At 42.6% G+C, this 20,891-nt stretch overlaps 2 protein-coding genes across 3 annotated transcripts; one reads left to right on the top strand and one right to left on the bottom strand.

Moving 5' to 3' along the window:
• Nucleotides 1-285: 285 nt before the first annotated feature.
• Nucleotides 286-8,861, bottom strand: LOC308319288 (tumor necrosis factor receptor superfamily member 5). 2 transcript variants are annotated; one of them, XM_080769274.1, is made up of 8 exons: nt 8,613-8,861; nt 8,101-8,229; nt 7,153-7,296; nt 6,518-6,611; nt 5,771-5,847; nt 4,926-5,036; nt 2,975-3,115; nt 286-1,275 (listed from the first exon to the last, which is right to left on the bottom strand). In XM_080769274.1, the coding sequence occupies exons 1-8, from the start codon at nt 8,857-8,859 to the stop codon at nt 1,094-1,096; spliced, it is 1,125 nt and encodes a 374-aa protein (XP_080625400.1). In that variant the 5' UTR covers nt 8,860-8,861; the 3' UTR covers nt 286-1,093. The 2 variants fall into 2 exon arrangements, with proteins under 2 accessions (XP_080625400.1, XP_080625401.1); XM_080769275.1 differs by having other exon boundaries at nt 8,481-8,749.
• Nucleotides 8,862-9,802: 941 nt separating this feature from the next.
• On the top strand, nt 9,803-20,567 carry c1s.2 (complement component 1, s subcomponent .2). The gene is made up of 12 exons (XM_080767794.1): nt 9,803-9,912; nt 10,054-10,167; nt 10,400-10,487; nt 10,949-11,132; nt 12,040-12,165; nt 13,731-13,927; nt 14,486-14,636; nt 16,860-16,975; nt 17,422-17,509; nt 17,796-17,936; nt 18,288-18,362; nt 18,461-20,567. The coding sequence occupies exons 1-12, from the start codon at nt 9,899-9,901 to the stop codon at nt 19,294-19,296; spliced, it is 2,130 nt and encodes a 709-aa protein (XP_080623920.1). The 5' UTR covers nt 9,803-9,898; the 3' UTR covers nt 19,297-20,567.
• Nucleotides 20,568-20,891: the final 324 nt, after the last annotated feature.

Below are 20,891 nucleotides of genomic sequence, written 5' to 3'. Positions count from 1 at the left end.
AAGAATATATTCAAAGATTAAAAGTTGTATTTTATTTTTCAATAGCTAAAGTATAACATAATGTTTTCTGAGTGGTTTAGGTTCTCATCCCACTAGTACTTGGACCACTAGTGGTACGGGAGCACCCTCTGGTGGTTCACAGAGGAGTCGCCCCCAAAAAGGAGAAAAAAAGTGGAACGAAATATTTATATTACTAGAGGTAGTTCATCTGACCAAGCGATTGGTTGAAATAGGCTAAAATGTGGTAGGAAAATTACTTTACTTATTCTCAGCAAACTTTGAAAGCAGATGGCACTTATGTTTATTAAATTATTATATTACATTTCAACAATTGTATTTTTTACAGACACTGTTGAGTCTTACACATATACAGCACTGGTTCATGACATGATCGATAAAGGATCAAACGTTAACATCAAAGCCACAAACGTGGGACCATGACAAATACAGAATGAGTAGATGATGAATCAAATACTGTAATTCTCTGAAGATCTATTAGGAAATTATCTTTTAGATTGCTTTTTAGTATTCCATGAGTGGATGCTGGGAAAATCAACGCAAATCTTGCACGAGGTGAGTGGCCCTCCCACACATTGTCCTGCAAAATCTCAAACTTTATTGCTTGACATTTCGGTGAATAGATCCTTCAAGAGTGACTCCTTTTAGAGGGGTTTGCCATTGTGGCACTTTGTAGAAAAGTTGCTTGCCTTCAGAGATAAATGAGGTCATGTCTACATGTTGTCAGTCCAGACACAAAGCACTTCCCTTACTGCACATGAATGATACAGCTTCCTGCTTTACAAAGGAGTCAAGGACTTCAACTGAGGTAAAATAGTGAGTGAATATACATACATATATCACTAAAAGTAAATACACTACAACATTTTGTTTCGTAGGAGTCTAGAGGTGATAACATTGTTCATCAAAGCTGAGTGAGTTAGTATTTGAAGTATGCATCATTATGATGTACATCTGTAAAATGCATTTCTACTTCTGAGGCATTTCTGTGCAGAAATGGCTGTGGCCAGCCACATACCTGTATGCTGCCTCCATGTGTACAAAGTATATAAATAAAAACAAATGAAGCGGTCCATTATGTTCCACCCCACTCATCCTCCTGTGGCTCTGAAGGCATCCAGAGGGAGTTGCTCGTGTATAAATTTCTGTCATTTCTATTGATGTCAATGGATGGGACGTAAAGCTCTGACGTTATCAGCGGCGTTTTGACGAGGCCATTCTCGACGTCTAGCCTGCAGGGGTTGACCACGGTTTCACCTGTTGGAGGAGCAGAAAATCAATAATGAAATCAGTGCTTCGGGCCTCCTACTTTCAGGATCTTCGGTGTCGGTGGCTCATAATTAATTGAATGGCCCCAAGATTCAATCCTCATTGCAGTCTGCAAGAGCTTTATCTAAATGGCTACACTCTAACCCTATTTATCATGACCATTTACACATTAATGTTACTACATAATCACAAAGTACATTGTGAGTGACATGATGAATTACGATACAAACGGAATAGTGTGAAAGCTTGTATTCACCATATAGACACAAGTGTTAAAGCCCCACTGGAAGATGCTAGAGGCTGTACTATTTTGATTGATTGATTGAATACTGAAAAATAATTCTATAAAAGGTTTTGATTGATTGATTGAATACTTTATGGGCAGAAATGTTATCAGTACAGGGTACTGTGAAACAGAAATCTAATCAGTACAGGGTACAGTCAAACAGAAATGTAATCAGTACAGGGTACAGTCAAACACACGTCCAATGGGATCACCTTGCGGTCTTGTTTCCTTTCAGGATAAGCCAAATAAGCCCTCTGGGCGTGTTTCCATTAAGATCCTGCGTATTAAATGTATCGAGACAAACAATATACTACTGTAATGTGCAAAAACATAATTGTGATTTGCGAGTAGTAATGAGAAAGAAAGATGTGTATAGTAAAACGGGGGTGAATCAGTATAGGGTTGTTTTGTGTGCAAAGTTGACATTTAGCCTGTGGGTGGTGCTAGAGGATAGGGGTAGCTGAGTGGTTAGTGAGCCTGCCTGGACTGTAGAATGGCACTCATACTCTCATAGGCCAGTCAATCTAAGATTTGACCCAAAATAAATTGCAATAGTAATCATTCAAGGATTTTTTTATGATCCTTAGGGTCATCCAAATAACATATTCAAAATGCATTATTATATACATTTTGGATCGTGGTAAATGCAGTGGTTGAGCGTTGGGGTACCATTGAAAACCATGCAATATAAGGCAAAAAAAAAACACTCCTTGGGGTAAAAATGGCCATAGCCGTCTTCACAAAATGTGATGAGGTCATCACATTTGGGCAAGTCACACTTTAATCACATTTTACAATGAATTTAAAACTCCAGCTTGTTGCACTCTCGAGCACTGCATGGGTCACGCGACCGCGCTGTATTCTGCCCCCTCTTTGGCGGCACTCTCTCTACACATCTCTGGGTGTGCCATAGGTATGGGGGCCCCTCCGCATTCTTTATACCAGTGGTTCCCAAAGTGGGGTCCGGAAATTGAAATGACCGTAGGGGTCCGTAGACTAATTCATGGCAAACTGGGGGTCCTTGAAATTAAATGGGTTGAAAGTCACTGCTAGAGCCATAAAAATCTTCTCTTATGTCATATATTTTCAAATGGGGGTCCGCAGGCTAATTAGTGTCAATTTGGAAACCACTGTTTTATACACTGCATCATCGTCAAATCATCAAGGCCATGAAACTTAATTTATTTGCTCTCTCACTCAATATCTGACATACTGTAGGGTGCAATTTGGTATGAAAGGTCAAAGTCAAGAAGGACAATCATGTATTGATTGTTGTACAACTATCGTAGAAGGATGAGATCGATCGCATTCGAAAGCTTTTACTTAAGTCAATTCACTTGCTGCATTGTTTCCTACATGACGTACAGATACTGCTTGTCTCTCTGTTAGTGGTATTATTACCTGAGTCATAGAGCGGCGGCTCACAGGACTTCCCGTCACAGCTATCTTGACAGAGGCCGATCCATTCCGTGGCAGGTAGGGCCAGTTCCACTGGGTAGACATGAGCTACAGGCACCGGCTGCACTGGGACACTGGGGATGTCTGTCGGACACAAAAGACACCATGCAGACTGGGTGAAAAACAGGATATTGTACACAAAGTGGACAGCCTACCACTCCAATTAATAATTGTAGAGTAGAGTCTAGTAATCTACTGTAAAATTATACGTACTGTATATGTGATTTTTGTATTTTCTCCATTTTAGTGTTTTCTCTATAAAATGTACTGTGCAGGCTGAGCTTTGTTCCAATTTATTCTGATCGGCTGAGCTGTATCAAAGGTACAGTCTTGGCTTTTCTGACGTCATAATTTCGGTCGGGGTTTGGAATATTGTATGAAGGTTTTGATTTGGCTAGCCAAAGGGTAATGATCGCCTCATTCATTCAACTCATAAACCGTCACTGTCAGCAGCAAGGAATTATCTTTCCCATGTCCCCGAATGAACCTCATACTGTCTGTCTTACTGTCTCTCTCTCCTGAACTGTCTCCCTCTCAGCTGTACTGTCTGCCTGTCTCCCTCTCAGCTGTACTGTCTGTCTGTCTCCCCTGAACTGTCTGTCTCTCCTACACTGTCTCCATATCAGCTGTCCTACTGTCTGCCTCTCCTACACTGTCTCCCTCTCAGCTGTGTGTGTGTGTGTGTGTGTGTGTGTGTGTGTGTGTGTGTGTGTGTGTGTGTGTGTGTGTGTGTGTGTGTGTGTGTGTGTGTGTGTGTGTGTGTGCGCGTGTGTGCGTGCGTGCGTGCGTGCGTGTGCGTGCCAGTCTAGTGCAGACGTACATATGATAAGCAATTTTCAGAACAAAGGTGACTGCCACTGAACCATGACGTTCTCTTTGCCAAAATGTAAATTCCAGTCGCAAAAATCTAGGCCATTCTACTGCAAATGTCGTCAAGCAGACGTATCTTTTCAACATTATGTATGAGGTGGCAGCTAGCTTCTGTCACTGCGTTACGTTGTGCAAGAATACAGAAGTTTGTCAGACTGCCAGACAAAAAGGATGTGGTTTATCCTCTCAGTTTCTCACAATCAGCTAATGAAGCAGTCTGTCGTGTCACGTACTGTACGATTGTTTTTGAGCTGCATAACATTGCATGGAACAAGATATCTTTCTATGTTTGTTAAATGATGAAAGTTCGATTTTTTTAATAGAAGATATTTGAGCAGCGTAACATGATATTGTTTGGTAGAAGTTTGTGTCTTATTTTATTTAACAGATCATTCTGAATACAGGACATAACACTGTTTCAGCAGTGATGACCCGCACATTGCATTGTGTGGTACTGTGGACGTTTTAAGCAATTTCTTGTGGACTGATCAGTACATTTCTGAATGTAAGAAGTTATTGACAGTAATTGTGTTTCATGCTGGTTGAAGCAACGTTCTCAGAAACAAGGAAGTGCTGTAGACACGGTATAGATAAGATAATTTAAGCGGATATTACACACATCACATCCAGCACTTTACTTATCAGTATCCTGTACCTGGCTGTAACCACACTGTGCGTGAACTGCACACCCCATTTAGTTGAAATAATTAGGGCAAAAACAAAGCCTGTAATTTCCACTCTACATAACATGTATTGCGTTGCTGTGAAGAACATGGTGGGAAGTCCCTTACCCTCAATTTCTGTGACTTCAAAGCACTGATTTCTGATTTTAACACCCTCAAACGCATAGTATACCATCAGCGCACGGGGATGCCTGAGACCTATAAATATTCACACACCTTCTATGGCGGCCTTTTGATATTTACTGTGCAAGAAAGTAAACCACGTGCAACTCACAAGAGCCACAAAGACATCCAGTCTACATTACTGTAGAAATTACTGTAAATTACTGTAAACACAATACCTGCTCTGAGTGATCTGCGTTTCGAGCGCCAACATATGACGGCAAGAAGAATAATGAGGCAGGTCAATACTAGTCCTGACCACAGGCCTGCAGGCAACATCCATGAGCACTCTAAGGGAGAGAGAGAGAGAGAGAGAGAGAGAGAAAGAGTGAAAGAATTACATTTTTCCACAATGAGTTGCATTTTGAATTTCTGAAACTCTTATATTTCCCCACACCTGAGCAAGTTTCTATTGAGCCTGTAGGACTAATATCAGCTAGCTTTGCTATTAGCTATTTGCTATTTCGTCTTTATCGGGAGGAAACCTCATTTTGTCCAAAACTTACTTTTCAGGATTCAAATTCAAAAGCAGCAGATCTACAAGCTCAAACGTGTCGCTTTGTGGTTTGAGCTTGTGGTTTTTCTGCTTTTGATACTTTTAGTGTAGTGTTCTGTAGTGCTCCATGGAGAGCTCCTGTACAATGACAATAACGTTTTCTTGTATGTCTTACATGAACAAGACGTAATAAACGTAAATGTACTGTATGCAAGCATATTGTCAGGAAAATTGGTTGTCAAAGTTGTCATTAACTTTTAACTTGAAAAAGTCAATAAAGGTCTATGTCAAACTTAATCAATGAACCAAGATATTGCATACCAAGACATGCTGCAGGATTTGTATCCTTGGTTGCATTTCATTTCAAATAAGAATAACTTGACTGACTGACTGAACGTGACTGTCAGAAATTACACATTATTCCTCTACTGAAATTTTTTGATCAGATAATGTCTTAAGACAGCAGTTGGCTCCATAATCACCAACAGAGAAACACTTGCCGAGATAGTCTTAAATATTGGCACTTACGAACTATGACGGACCCACACACGGTATCCGTTCTCTGGGTTCCAGGAGTTTCCACTTCCTTGCCTATGGCGGCACACCTGAAAAGGAAAATGTAATCTGTGTTCAGTATAATTGTTTTTAAGGTTAGTGTTGCTCGGGGAGCAATACTAATACTCTAATGTATTTAATGTCTTAAATGTTCTGATGAATTGAAAATGGAGGACCCTGATGTAAACGAGTCTTATAGTGCTTTTTCTGGTTTCATCCTCGTAGCAGTTTTTGTATTGACCTGTACTTCCGTTGAAATGTACCCAATACAATTCTACATACGGTGAATAAAACTTTTCAATCAATCAATCAATTATGTAATAGTTATTATAAGGTAGCTTGGGATCATAAACTACAGTATGTGAAATAGGTATGTACTGTATCCATTTTGGGGGAAATTTGTTCAACACAAATTTGGTCTGCAAAAGGACAAATTATGATTCCAATAATTTTGTATAAATTCATAGGAACAAATTAGGAAATTCATTTAGGAACAAATTAAGCTCTTCAGAGTTAACCACTTAAACCCAGCTGCCCACGGTCCGCTATTATTTCCCTCTACACTAAATCTCTTTGCCGAAAATAGCAGATCTACAAGCCCACAGCGTGTTGCGAAACAATGCGCTGTGAGCCAGTAAATCTGCTCTTTCCACTAAATGAGAATAGCGATGCTAGGGTTCAAGTGGTGTTAGTAAAAGTTGAAACGTACTGTATACTCACGTGGTGTGTCTTTGACAAAGTGTGGAAGAATCTGTCACGTTGCTGAAGGTCCCTTCTAGACAGGGAGCACAGGCTGTGTCATTTGTCCGAGTGGCTGCCAGAAGGAAACAGGCAACAGGCCATTTATTTACAGAAGACCACTTGTTTGTTTCCCAACCCTTTTGATCTCAAGAACCCACAGGTTGATTAGCATTTAGGCCACGGACCCCCATTGAAAATGAATTACTAGGCGTGCATTGCTCCCCGTCTCAAAATCCCTTTACACTTGTTTTTACTTAATTTAAGTTTGAATACTGAAAGTCAAGGGCGGTCAGATTGGGCTGAGACTTTGCCCAAATATGGGCATGGCTGACATCACAGAACTGACATCATAGTACGAGTGATGTCATAGACTGGCCACATGAACTCATCAGTAGACCATTACTTCAGCTTGAGAAACCTGTCGGGCAGAAACCTCTTATCTCGATTTTAACTTTTAGTTTTCTACCTACATCGTCACAAGGTATCAAAAGTAGCAGATCTGCAAGCTTGAGTCGAAGCGCGGCACATGAAGCGGCGCATGTTCTGGACATATGAGGTTTCCACCCGACAGAGACGATATATAACACTAAACATACTGCTGTATATGAACGTACCAACAGACATGACCCCATGTCCCTTAGGGCACCTGGTGACGGATTGGCAGCTGTCACAAATGTCGTTAGTGCAGTAGAAGTCAGACTCACAGCCACACACCGTGTCCTTGTTTGCCGTGCATTGCACTTCTGTCCTCTGGTCCCCTGAGGGAGAGATACAGTAAGCGGCACCGCACACACAAGACAATAAAACATGAGCGACACCCGTCACGTCGCCACAATACTGGAGGAAGGTTAGGGAACGATTTGGTAACACCCACCTATAGAACAAACAATGGGCAAATTCTCCTTCTACAGCAATGCCACCCAAGTGTGGAATGCCCTGACCCCATCCCTTAAAAAGTGTTGTTCACTGGCTTCCTTTAAAACAGCCCTGAAAACTCGTCACTTCTCCCCACCCTTTCTTTACACCCCCCTTTTATTTTCTACTCTGTACATAGGCTATTGTGTTTTTATATTTGTGATGATATTGAAATGGAAATGGAAACAAGACCGCAAGGACTTTTTTGGTGTAATCATTTTTGTTTGACTATACTTTCTGTCTAATACAATATTCAATCAATCAATCAGTCAGTCAATCAATCAATGGTCTGTAAGTATAGTGGAAAAAGACACGTCGTTGTACTTTACCAAATTATACTGATTACACTGAAACTCTGTGTTTGAGTTTTTACTTAATATAGTCGACAATACTGAAACATTGCCAGCCTAGGGTGGGATCATGAACACAGAAACAATACCATAGGAAGGAATTGAGTGCGTGAGCGTGCGTGTGTGTGTTTGTGAGTGCGTGTGTGTGTGTGTGTGTGTGTGTGTGTGTGTGTGTGTTTGTGAGTGCGTGTGTGTGCGCGCGTGTGTGCGTGCGCTTGAGCATTGTGTGTGTGTGAGCATTGTGTGTGTGACGTGCGCTCATATAAGGAAAGTAATGTGACAATGCATGTGACTTACTGGCTTTGCAGGCAGAACACCGTAGACATTGTTTCAAATGATTCTCTGTTGACGTGTATGAAACACCAGACTGACATTCATCACAGACGGTGTTGTGAGATCCTTCACACTGTTCTTTCACATACTTTCCTGACATTGGGGTCACAGAGAGAGGTTGAATGAGAGATCAGTTTGCCTAAATGACTTCACGAGGGAAGTTATATTAATGTAGAATATATTCATTTTTCTTCCATTTGATCAACTCTGCTTTTCAGCTTAATCTGTTTGTTGGTCTGAGAAATACAGACAAAAGTAGGTGTACTCGGTAACCTGCTGTACCGCAGTTTGCAGTGATGAGTTTAAGAGTAGCCTCCAACTGTACCATGATATACTGTACTAACCTGCGGAACACTGCTCACAGCATCTCTTCCCATCTTTGGAGGCGTATAGTCCATCTCCGCATTGCATCTCCTAACCTTGTGTGTGAAATCTTTAAAGGATTAAGAAGATGATGGTGGTCTCTGTGTACTAACCACTGCATGAGCTGTACCAGATGTGAAACTTGTCCTGCTGATTGATCAACGGCTGTAACTGTGTTTTGTTTCCTCTCTTCGTCTTCTCTGTTTTTGTGTCTCGCTTGTTTCCTCTTCCAGCAGTCGTTAGCAGCAGCTGCTTGTGTCCACTCTGTTCTGCTCTGAGGAGAAATGCGCTCCACCTCACCTCTTGTCTTCTCTGCTCCCACACAATGGAAAACCTGGTGATGTACGTACGGTACCTCATCTGCCGTGTTCTCTCGCTCTCCCCCCTCCTTTCCTCCCTCTCTCAATATGTCTTCCCCTCTCGCTCTCTCGCTTTCTCTTCCCCTCCCTCCCTCCCTCCCTCCCTCCCTGCCTATCTCTCAGTTTCTGTCTCTCTTTCCCTCTCACTTTCCTTCTATCTCTCTCTAGTCTCCCACCTCTCAATTCAACTCAACTGCATTCAGATAGATAGTTTATTTATTGAATAAACACATTTTGTCTCCTCAGAGAGGAGACTATTTCACCCAGAAGGTGACACTAACACAAACACATACTGTAACAGTATGACATACTGTATGTAATTGTACAGAACAGGATTACACGGCCCACTTAATCACAGAGGTCACACCATGCCCTGTGAATGACATGGATAATTACTTAAGTGTATTAGTACCAAGGGAAACCTTAAGTTAGAAGCGTGCATAAACTATTTAAAAAGCTGTCTGTATTTATGTATGTCTCTCTCTTACTTTCTCTCTCTCTCTCTCTCTCTCTCTCTCCCCCCCCCCCCCCCCCCCCCTCTCTCTCTGTTTCCTTCCGGCCCCGTCTCTTGGGTGACGTTTGTTCTCATTTGTACCTTGCACATTTCTTTACAGTTACTTTTTTGGCACTCGATCATGTTAGAAAATATCCAAAGCACGACAGCTAAACACAATGGGGCACTTCCTCTCTCCCTCTCTCTCACTCTCTCCATCCTTTGTCTTTACCGAACCTTTATCCTCACGGGAGTTTAGTGTTTATCTGAAAAGTGTGGAGAGAGATTCAGGGGCTCTCAACGTTTCACTCTCCCAAGCCATTGTCTGTTCATCCTCCTCCTACCCCAGCCTCACTACTATATATGTTCCAAACACACATGGAAACACACACATTCAAATACATTTCTATAAAAATGCTTCAGGTTGCAAAATGAGAGAGAGAGAGGGAGAGGGAGAGGATGGGGGAGCGAGAGACAGAAAGTGATAATAATATGAAAAGGGGAAGGAGAGATTTAGTTGATTTGCCAAGTGAGATTTGATCAGATCATGTTGAGATCAAGGTGAGTCCCCTTTTGTCATATTTAAGTTGTATATTAAACACATTACAATTTCAGATGCTGGAGAGCAAAATATAAAATGAAAGACTTGTGATTCATTCTTATGATGTAACGTTCTTTCTCATTTCTCTCTCTCTCTTGCAGTCTTTTCTCGGTCGTCCTGTTTCCCCAGTATGTGTTCTCCATACTCTCTGGATGGGTGCAATCACCTGGCTATCCGCGTGGTTATCCACCCCATGCCAGTTTCAACTGGAGCAGGTATACACTCATTAATATTACATATAGAGACAGCACTGAGAGTAGCACTATATTTGTGCTAAGGATTGATACAGAAATTGCCTATTATGAGTCACAGTTAGCTATTTATTTCGTTTGTAAGAGTGAGCTGACAGGTGGTCGCATATTGGATGACGAAACATTGTGTACACATATACTCAATGTAAAGAGACAAGGAGATAATTGTGCTTCTCTATTCAACGAGCGGCCCCAGGTGTGCTCCACCGGGTCATGTACTGTCCCTCACCCTCACACACCTGGACCTGGAGGACAGCCATGACTGTGAGAACGATGCTCTGCGGGTCAGTAGAGTGGAAGTAACTATAGTAACTGAACTGGGTTTTCTTTTTATCACAGCAACTCACAGGTTTTAATGTTTCAAAAGTGGTCTAATATTAATGTACACAGGCAGGGTGTTCTGCTCCTAATGGTGGAGGATTGGTTAAATGCAGAAGACAAATTATTTGTACATGTACATACCGTACATACTGTATATACATGAGCCAAGACATATGCGTAATTAGTTTTGTAAATTGTAGCACCTAAGTTAAAGGACCACTTCACAACTTACAAAATGGAGTGATCAGGGCATTCAACTCAAACCCATATACTTAGTGGACTGCCCCTCCTTTTCCCTCTACCACCAAATCTGTATGCCAAAAATAGCTGATCTACAAGCTGTTATTTTCACTGAATGCTCATCACCTGTCATGACATCAAAGTCAAGACTTGATTTGTTGTACTCTCCGCCTACATTTCCCAGATCATGTTAGATGGCGTTCCCATTTCCACGGTGTGTGGCCAACAGACATTTGAGGAGCTGCGGCAGTCCTCCGTTAACCCTCGCCTCCTCTCCCACACTGGAGGTTGCCTCTCTCTGTCGTTCCACTCCGATTTCTCCAACGTCAGGAGACACACTGGCTTCAGAGGCTTCTACACGGTGCGAGGTGAGAAGAGGAGAGCTCACGTATAGACAAATTCACAGAGGTTTTCCTGGGTGCGGCCATTACTGAGGTGTACCATTAAGCGCAGCAGCACTGATTACCTACACCTGGCACCTGCACCTGCTCCATGGATTACCCCTCAGTAATGGCCGCGCCCAGGGCACCCCTCTGTGAATTCGTCTATAGGATTGGACTTAAGATCACATCTGTATTCATATGTTGACATATGTTGTGTTGAACATAATATATGTTTTCCCTCAGCTCTCCTTACATTATATTAACCACATTCTGTAGAGCAGTGGTTCCCAAACTGTTTCATGTCAAGGACCCCCAAATTGACACTCATTAGCCTGAGGACCCCCATTTGAAAAGATATGCCAGAGACCCCCAATAAGAGAAGATTTTTACGGCTCCAGCAGTGATTCTCAACCCATTTGACAATCATTAGTCTACGGACCCCCATTTAATGGCATTTTTGGGGACCCCCCCCCCCCCCCAATTTATATTGTAAAATTAATGTTAATTTAACTCTGAGAGTGTACAAATTTGATTCCATGATCCCCGGACCCCTGCTATAGAGGGTATGCACGTGACATCATCATCATACCTGGAAGTTATATTATGCGGGAACTACTGATTTGGAAAAAAACTACTTTCTGGCCTTGACAGCCCATACATCCAAACAGAAAAGTCCTATCTAATTGTATTAAACAATGTTAAACAACGTTAAAGTCACTCACTTTATGCATGCGCATACCCTCTATTGTGTACTTTTCGTGTTGTGCACTGCACACACACACACACACACACACACGCACACACACACACACACACACACACACACACACACACACACACACACACACACACCAAAGTTGAAAATGTGATTGTGTGTTCCATGCGTCCTGAGACTTTGATGAATGCGAGGATGACCCAGTCCACGGATGTTCCCACTTCTGCCAAAACTTCATCGGAGGCTACCGCTGCTCCTGTCGCCATGGTTACCAGCTGGACACAGACAAACAAACCTGTAGAGGTACAGTCATTTTGGGATGCCTGCCTGCATGATGGCAGTGTTGGTTTTGTTATTTTATACTGGTAAGTTACCGGTAATTGGCTTCAACTGGTATGTGGAAATAGTTATCTTTATACTTCAGTTATAAGTATACAAATGTGCTTCACAAAATGGAGCAAAATGGAACAAAACATCTCCTAAATTATATATGTGGCCAGAAAAAAACAACAAAAACAAAACATTGGCATTAAATGAAAGAATTGTCTGTCTGATCCATAAACTAGGTCTGATCATGATAAATCATGCATCTTTAATACAGCTGTCAGAAACTGCCAAAGGTCTAGATCTGGACCCTTCGTTGCTTTCCACTTCTAATTTTAAACAGGCGATGTTGGTTTAATGTCCAGAATTGCCACTTTGTGGCTATATTTTGGAATTCAGCCAACATGCAGATAACATTACAACGCTATTGCTGCTACCTGTAAACCTGAAGGAGTCCACAGGTCCCTTTGAGAATCCACAGGTCCCTTTGAGAATGTTCCCAATTAATGTTAGACAGTATTGGGTTGCGTGGGCCCCTCATGGCCCCCCTCGTGGCCCCTTGTGGCCCCTTGTGGCCCTTGTGGGCCCTAGTGGCCCCTCGTGGGCCACTTCGGCCACCACAGACTGGTAGCTAAACCAAAGAGAAGAGGAAGCTAGGGAACACATTAGAAAGAGGAAGTGAGAATAGTATATTGAGGAACGAGAAGAAGTCACAGGGGAAAAGAGGATAAACAATGTTAAACATAGAACGTATCACCACATGATAGAACGTTATCATGTGGTGATAATCATTGAATCATTAAAGTAAGTGATATTTTGTGTTGAAAGCTTAAAGCACTATTTCCTAATAGTAAACATTGGCTTGCTTTAGAGCTGTTTGATCAGTAACAGGCGTCTCTCTGTCTCTCCAGTTCTTTAATAAACATTCATTTTCAGTCGGGTTGCCAATTTCAGCCAATCAGGAGTCCCGGTTCGACATTTGTTTGTGGCTTTCGACTTTATTTTATATTTTTTTATAGAGGGATAGACAGTATAGGCCGATAGGAAATGGGGAGAGAGATGGGGGGGGGGGGGGTGGGCTGACATGCAATGAAGGCCGTCGTGATCGGGAGTCGAACCCGCGGCACACTGCCAGACTGGACTACCAGCCAAGGTGCCTGGACCACTGAGCCACGGCCCAAGCCCCAGTTCCAATGTTGTCTGCTCATGTCTTCGTGTTGTTAAAGTGGTATGCCGTTGCCGACCTGAAAATGCATTTTCTATTTTAGTACAATCAGAATATAGAGCTATTTAACACTTATTCTAACAAAAATATATCACTTACCTTTTAAGATAATGATAATAACAATAATGATGATGGTAGTAAAGAAAATAATGGTCTCAATAGTTGTGTGTGTGTGTGCAGCACACACACACACACACACACACACACACACACACACACACACACACACACACACACACACACACACACACACACACACACACACACACACACACCGACCCAGCAGAACTGACTGGCTCTCTGGCTCCACCCACCTCAGTGAGCTGCACGGAGGAGCGCTCAGGGTCCATGAAGGGCGTGCTCTCCAGCCCCTCCCACCCTGCTCCGTACGCAGAGAACGCCCGCTGCTCCTACACCCTGTCGGTGGAGGACCACCTCCAACTGGAGCTGCACTTCACCGGGGGCTTCGACGTTGAGCAGAGCCCCGTCGACGGACAGTGTATCGATTCAGTGACGGTAGGCAGCAGACTGCAGTATCGCACCCTTGCACCCTTTATGTTAAAGCTTTTTGTCCCTCCAACACCTGGCTTTCAGACATGACGTCATGTGGCAGCCAAGTCTATGGACCTTTTATGTTTGTCTTATGCAGGACCCTCCCGTTTTCAGAATGCCCCCCCCCCCCTTTGGCCTCGGATCCCCATCTGAAAGGTGCTTGTGCCAGGGACCCCTATACATGATGTGTGTGGTTGAAATGTTTCAGAAATATTCCAGGTTTTTCCAGATTCATCCACATTTGTTTTGAAAAATAATCTATAAACTCACAACGCGTTGAGTGTGTGAGCATTGTGAGCTTGTAGATCGACTATTTTCAAATAGCCGATATATACATAAGTGGTTAAATAGGTGTTGATTAACTACTTTAGCTGGGGTCCCCCAGGAACCCCCTCAAGGACACCTGGGGGTCCCCGGACCCAAATTTAAGAAGTATCTGCCATCATCAACCAGCCTAGGTCCTAGACTACAATTAGATTAGTTGGCTTTGCACTATTAGTTCTGTTGTGTTTTTTTTTCCAGGTTGAAACTTCCTCCGGGACTCTGGGACCGTTCTGTGGCCAGGCCCTCCCGCCATCTCCCTTACTCACCCAGTCAAGTCACATCCGCATCCTCTTTAACACCGACGCCTACGGCTCCAACACCGGCTTCTCTATCCACTACAAGACCAGAGGTAAAACACTTCTCTATCCACCACAAGACCAGAGGTAAAACACTTCTCTATCCACTACAAGAGCAGAGGTAAAACACTTCTCTATCCACTACAAGAGCAGAGGTAAAACACTTCTCTATCCACTACAAGACCAGAGGTAAAACACTTCTCTATCCACTACAAGACCAGAGGTAAAACACTTCTCTATCCACTACAAGACCAGAGGTAAAACACTTCTCTATCCACTACAAGAGCAGAGGTAAAACACTTCTCTATCCACTACAAGACCAGAGGTAAAACACTTCTCTATCCACTACAAGAGCAGAGGTAAAACACTTCTCTATCCACTACAAGACCAGAGGTAAAACACTTCTCTATCCACTACAAGAGCAGAGGTAAAACACTTCTCTATCCACTACAAGACCAGAGGTAAAACACTTCTCTATCCACTACAAGAGCAGAGGTAAAACACTTCTCTATCCACTACAAGACCAGAGGTAAAACACTTCTCTATCCACTACAAGAGCAGAGGTAAAACACTTCTCTATCCACTACAAGACCAGAGGTAAAACACTTCTCTATCCACTACAAGAGCAGAGGTAAAACACTTCTCTATCCACTACAAGACCAGAGGTAAAACACTTCTCTATCCACTACAAGAGCAGAGGTAAAACACTTCTCTATCCACTACAAGACCAGAGGTAAAACACTTCTCTATCCACTACAAGACCAGAGGTAAAACACTTCTCTATCCACTACAAGAGCAGAGGTAAAACACTTCTCTATCCACTACAAGAGCAGAGGTAAAACACTTCTCTATCCACTACAAGACCAGAGGTAAAACACTTCTCTATCCACTACAAGAGCAGAGGTAAAACACTTCTCTATCCACTACAAGACCAGAGGTAAAACACTTCTCTATCCACTACAAGACCAGAGGTAAAACACTTCTCTATCCACTACAAGCGCAGAGGTAAAACACTGCAGGGATCAAGTGCTACTGTATGTGTGTTTCTCTGTGTTGCTCTGGGTCCTGTGCATTTCAAATTAAATATCAGCAGTCACCAAGGTTATTATAGTTAGTTAATCAGATTAGATACTATATATTTTTTATGTGATTCTGATTTTAATTCATTATAAAGTGGGCTTGGTAGTTTATTTTAATTTAATATATATTTTAAAGGGCTTAGTTTAATATAATTAACTATTCAAACATTTGTTTTCACATAATCCAATGTTTTATGGTCGTGATTCACCAGGATCCTGGATGGTTTGATTCTAGGCTTAGAATAATTGATATAAATACTTTTGTAAAACTCTATGGGAAAAATGAATGGCAGATTTTTCAGTGGGCCCATAAAACCATGCCCACTGCTATGCTCTATAGTTACTGGACTGTGAGCTTTTTCATTGATTGATCACTTATAGTCAAAAATGTAATTGGACGGAATAGCATATAGTCCAGTAATACACTTGGGCTAAGTCTCGGGGACTTGTTTTCATTGTGTATCATGCATTCAATTAATCAACAGATCATAGAATATTAACACATTAATACATGTCATCAACAATACAATACAATACTACTATAAATGCCACGTCTCTGCGTGCATGCGTGTGTGTGTGTGTGTGTGTGTGTGTGTGTGTGTGTGTGTGTGTGTGTGTGTACGGTTGTGATGCACATAACTCGAGAACCGTTTGCCCCACCGACTGCAAATTCGACACATGCCTTCCACACCCCCTCAGGGAGTGCAGTGCCCGGTATCAACTCGAGTCGGTTGGACCCACGGTTCTCCAGAACCACCACAAAAGTGGGCCAGTGGGCCTATCAGCCTAAATCCCCTCACCTGTGCAATTTCCAGCCTCTGCTTCAGCCAATTGATTGCCATGGCAACCACCACAAAAGTGGACTTAACCAGTCCACTTTTCAGTCAGTTTGCAATCTTTACAGGCAGACAGACAGACAGATACAGAGATCTCCATGTGAGACACAGACAGTCAGTTAAAATGGGTGGTATGACACCAGGTACTGCATACTGTACAACAGAGATCTCCATATACAGTATGGGCACAAAAGGGACAGACGGATAGTTAATGTTTACGTTGCTATGACAACGGGTATTATTAGGTTCCAAAGTTGCATCGTTCCCAAGTAGACAATACAATACAATACAACTACTTACTGTATATTTACAGCTATGATACAAACAGTCCATCCATGTACATCTGTGTGTTTGTCTACAGTGCAGACGTGTCCAGGTCTGGTTACCCCCCACTCCACTGTGGCTCCCGAGCGACCAGAACATCGCCACGGCGACACTGTGACAGTGACCTGCGAACTTGGACGAACTCTGGACACGGTGAGATGATCACAGATCATATAAGTGATGAACTCTGGACACGGTGAGATGATCACAGATCATATAAGTGATGAACTGTGGACATGATTACATTTTTGTTTTGTTTAATAATTTAGTTTTCCTGTAATATACTGTAAATATGGATGGTACTAGTCAGAAGCCAATATCATATGTTATCTGAATGAGATATCGTATTCATTCTCAGACTGCATGAGACATTAATGAGATATCTCATTCCTATCTCACTGAATGATTGAGTGCTACATTGCTAAAAAAAAGAAGTGTCCCCAACATTTTGGGGAGCAGGGCAGGCCCATTATCATGTGCCGCAGGTTAGATAACTCTTTATTATTCTGAATAAAGGCAGAAAAGCCCCCAAAAAATATCGTAAAAACAAACAAACGCTAGGTTATAGTGTGTCTCATCATCTTCTCCTTTGTAAAAAGGAATCGGATGCCAAGACACTGAGCCTGACTGAGTTCAAGACAACGTGTCAGAGGACAGGCGCCTGGAGCCCTGTGTACCGCTGTGTCCGTGAGTTTGACAGACAGAGTTTGATCATTGATTTTACTGATTGATATTTGTAGTTCTATTCCATTATTCAACCTTATAGTTTCATAATTATGAAAACAACAAGAACCTCTTCTTTGCATTTGTCCCTGTTGTGATTGATACTTGGAGATCGGAGAAATAATATATGAGTGTCAGATGGGTTTGTAGTGTTTTGTAGTGTCTTTTGTTTCTCACAAAGCGAAGTTTTCTGAGCCGTGACATCTGTCGGCTAAGATTGTAAAATGTAAACATTCTTCTGGACTCCTAGCTGTGAATTGTGCGATGCCAGATGTTGCTGAGGATGTCAGCCTTCAGGTGGTGCGATCAGACAGTGGGAGCATCAGCACTCTGTATGGAGATGAGATTCAGTTTGAGTGTGGTTCAAAGTACTACACACTGGAAGGAGATGGTGAGTATAGAGACCCAGTGAGATTCTTTCTGTTTAACTCCTTCATTGAACTCTGACTCTTACAAATGGGTTGATTTTTACACTCTCACAGTTAAATTAATTAATTATTAATTACATGAAAAAACCTTTCCTTGAAGTGTTGTGATAGTATTAGTCCATTCAGATGTTATGCAGTATATGCACCTAGTTTTGATAGTTCACGCCCTCCGCACCATCTGCTTTTGGCCAATCAGCATGAAATGTGAATCAGTTCTTCCTTGGTCCATGAAATTAGTATAATATGTTACCATGGAGCTCAGAACAGACTCCATATCTATGTGTGTCAACACTATGCCTTGTGCTCCCTTTCAGATAGGTACCTTTGTAATGCCAGCAGTGAATGGGTATCAGTTAGCGGGGAGACAGATTTCCCAAGATGCACTGAAGGTATGATTTCAGTATCACTCGATATCAGTCTTCATTCTTTTGGACGGATTTCCCCCCATCATACTATGATATTATCATGTCCTTTCTGTGTGTTTCAGTGTGTGGGAAGCCAGAGGAAGATATCTCGAGCACCGGCAGGATTTGGGGAGGTAGTCGAGCAGAGCTGGGGAAGATTCCATGGCAACTCTACATCCAAGAACCACAACTAGGAGCAGCGTCGTTGATCAATGATGGGTGGGCTGTGACTGCAGCTCACGTTGTGAGTGGGTACGAAGCCATGCAAATTAAAATGTTCGGTGGACTGATTGATACGGACAATGTGGCAGGATCCCAGTCTGATGTGGTGGTCATGGATGTCAAAAATGTCATCATCCATTCCGGATATGCTAATCCACGTCCCAAATTAAATTTCGACAATGACATTGCTCTGCTAAGGCTGTCTTCTAGGGTGGAGCTAGGGCCCACCCTCCTTCCTGTTTGTCTGCCCGAAGTGGGCGACAGACATGTGCAGGAAAACCAACTGGGCACCGTGTCGGGTTGGGGCAGGACGGAGGAACGGAAGCTCAGCAAAATCTTAAAATATGCCCCCGTTAAGGCTTACTCCCTCGATGAGTGTAAGACGGTTCCCATGCACAAAATCAACAAATCAATGATCTTCACAGAGGAGAACATGTTCTGTGCTGGAGAGAGCGGGGTGGGGGACAGCTGCAGAGGAGACAGCGGTGGGCCATTCGTTGTGCCTCCGCTGGGCTCTGGGAACAGGGATGGCCAAGGGCCCTATCGCCTCAGAGGCATCGTGTCCTGGGGCAGCGCCTGTCAGGACCAGCAGTTTAAAGGCTATTACGTTAATGTGGGGAATTACTTGGAGTGGATCCAAGAGACAATAGAGAAAGTAGAGAGGGAGGAAAAAGAGATGAAGAACCAGCTGGTATAGAACCAGTCTATACCAGCAGTAACTGAAGTAATCGAGTATAACAAACTAATCACATAAAATAATAACAATAAATCAATGTAATATCATACTTATTAGCATGTATCATGATTAGAGTGTTAGAGTGGGTGACAATATAAGAATTATCATCACACGTAAAGATGAAATTACCTACCTAGGTTCCATCCTGGAGGCAAATCTTTCCGGTGATAAAATGGCCACCAAATAATCAAAAAAGTCAACCAAAGAACACGATTCCTATACAGGATCTCCTCACTGGTCAACAGAAACACCCTTAACCTTAAGACCCTAACAGCAGCGCCCTCGTACAAGGTTTATTCGACTATGCATGCACCTCTTGGTACCACAACACCTTAAATCAAGGCTCCAGACATCCCAAAACAAACTGCTATACTATACTACTTGGCCTCACTCCCCGAACCTACCTCACCCCTGCCCACTTTGATTGGCTGGAATGGCGTCTGGTCCACAAGATTCGATACACCACCAAGATACCCATGTACCCGTCTAAATACTTCGTTAATGTCAACGAAGTCCACACCCATAACACCAGAGGGAGTTCAACAAACCATGTGCAACCCAGAATCGGCACAAACAAGGGACTAAATTATTTTCGCTCCTATGCCACCAAAATGTGGAACGCCCTACCAACAGTCATTAAGACATGTGAATCCCTTGACTCCTTCAAAACCGCTCTCAAAGGGCACCTACGGACGGCTGCAATTCGAAACTGGCCCCCGTAAAATCTGAATCCCCCCCTCACCATCCCCCCTTTTCCCCTCACTGTATATGTTTACCATTTACTGTATTATTTTCCATTAAACCCAACGATTTGAAGCTTGATCACTGAGGATCTCCGCAGTTTTTTACATTACTTTTTGACAACATGACAGAGAGACAGGGAGTAACAATCAATGCAGGAGATGAGCTGGACGTCACATCACCATACTGTATGTTTGGTGAGCAGGCAGCCGATCTGAGCATTGAACAGTAAAGCATAGGAAACCTGAACTGAAAGGTTAATGAATTGAAATAGTTGTACATACAGGATACCCTCCATAAATGTCAAACAATAGACTTGCGTAGCCAGACAACTATTCCACAATCGAATGCTATATTGAGTCTGGAACTACACCGCCCCTATTATCCAAATAAGGTGTTTGTCATTTCCTTGCAGACTGTATGACGGAAGCATTTGAAAATTGTGAGAGGCAACAGTCTGGCAACACAAGACTATAGTCAAACAAAGACATTTTCAGCATAAAACAAGTATTCCACAACACTGGTGTCATTTTTCTTTCTCTACAAAAATGCAACACAATCATTCCCCACCAACAACATTACAATATGGTCCTCGTTATGTTCTTTGTTTATTTTTAAGCCATGCTTCATGCTTGTATCTTTACTCTGCAGTACACTGAAGAATGTCAGGAAAGGAAAGAGAGTTGTTGTTTCATAGGCCAAACAAATGGACCATACCTTTTGTATGTCAACACAGACCCCTGCTCACTTACACTCTCCATTGCTATGTTCTAAATCCCACACAGTGATGGAAAGTACCATTTTGATGGAGTTAC

Source organism: Protomyctophum bolini (assembly GCF_963924005.1).
Source record: "Protomyctophum bolini genome assembly, chromosome: 7".
NCBI lineage: Eukaryota > Metazoa > Chordata > Actinopteri > Myctophiformes > Myctophidae > Protomyctophum > Protomyctophum bolini.
The sequence above is the reverse complement of the archived record's forward strand: the minus strand, read 5'-3'. Positions and strand labels throughout refer to the sequence as shown.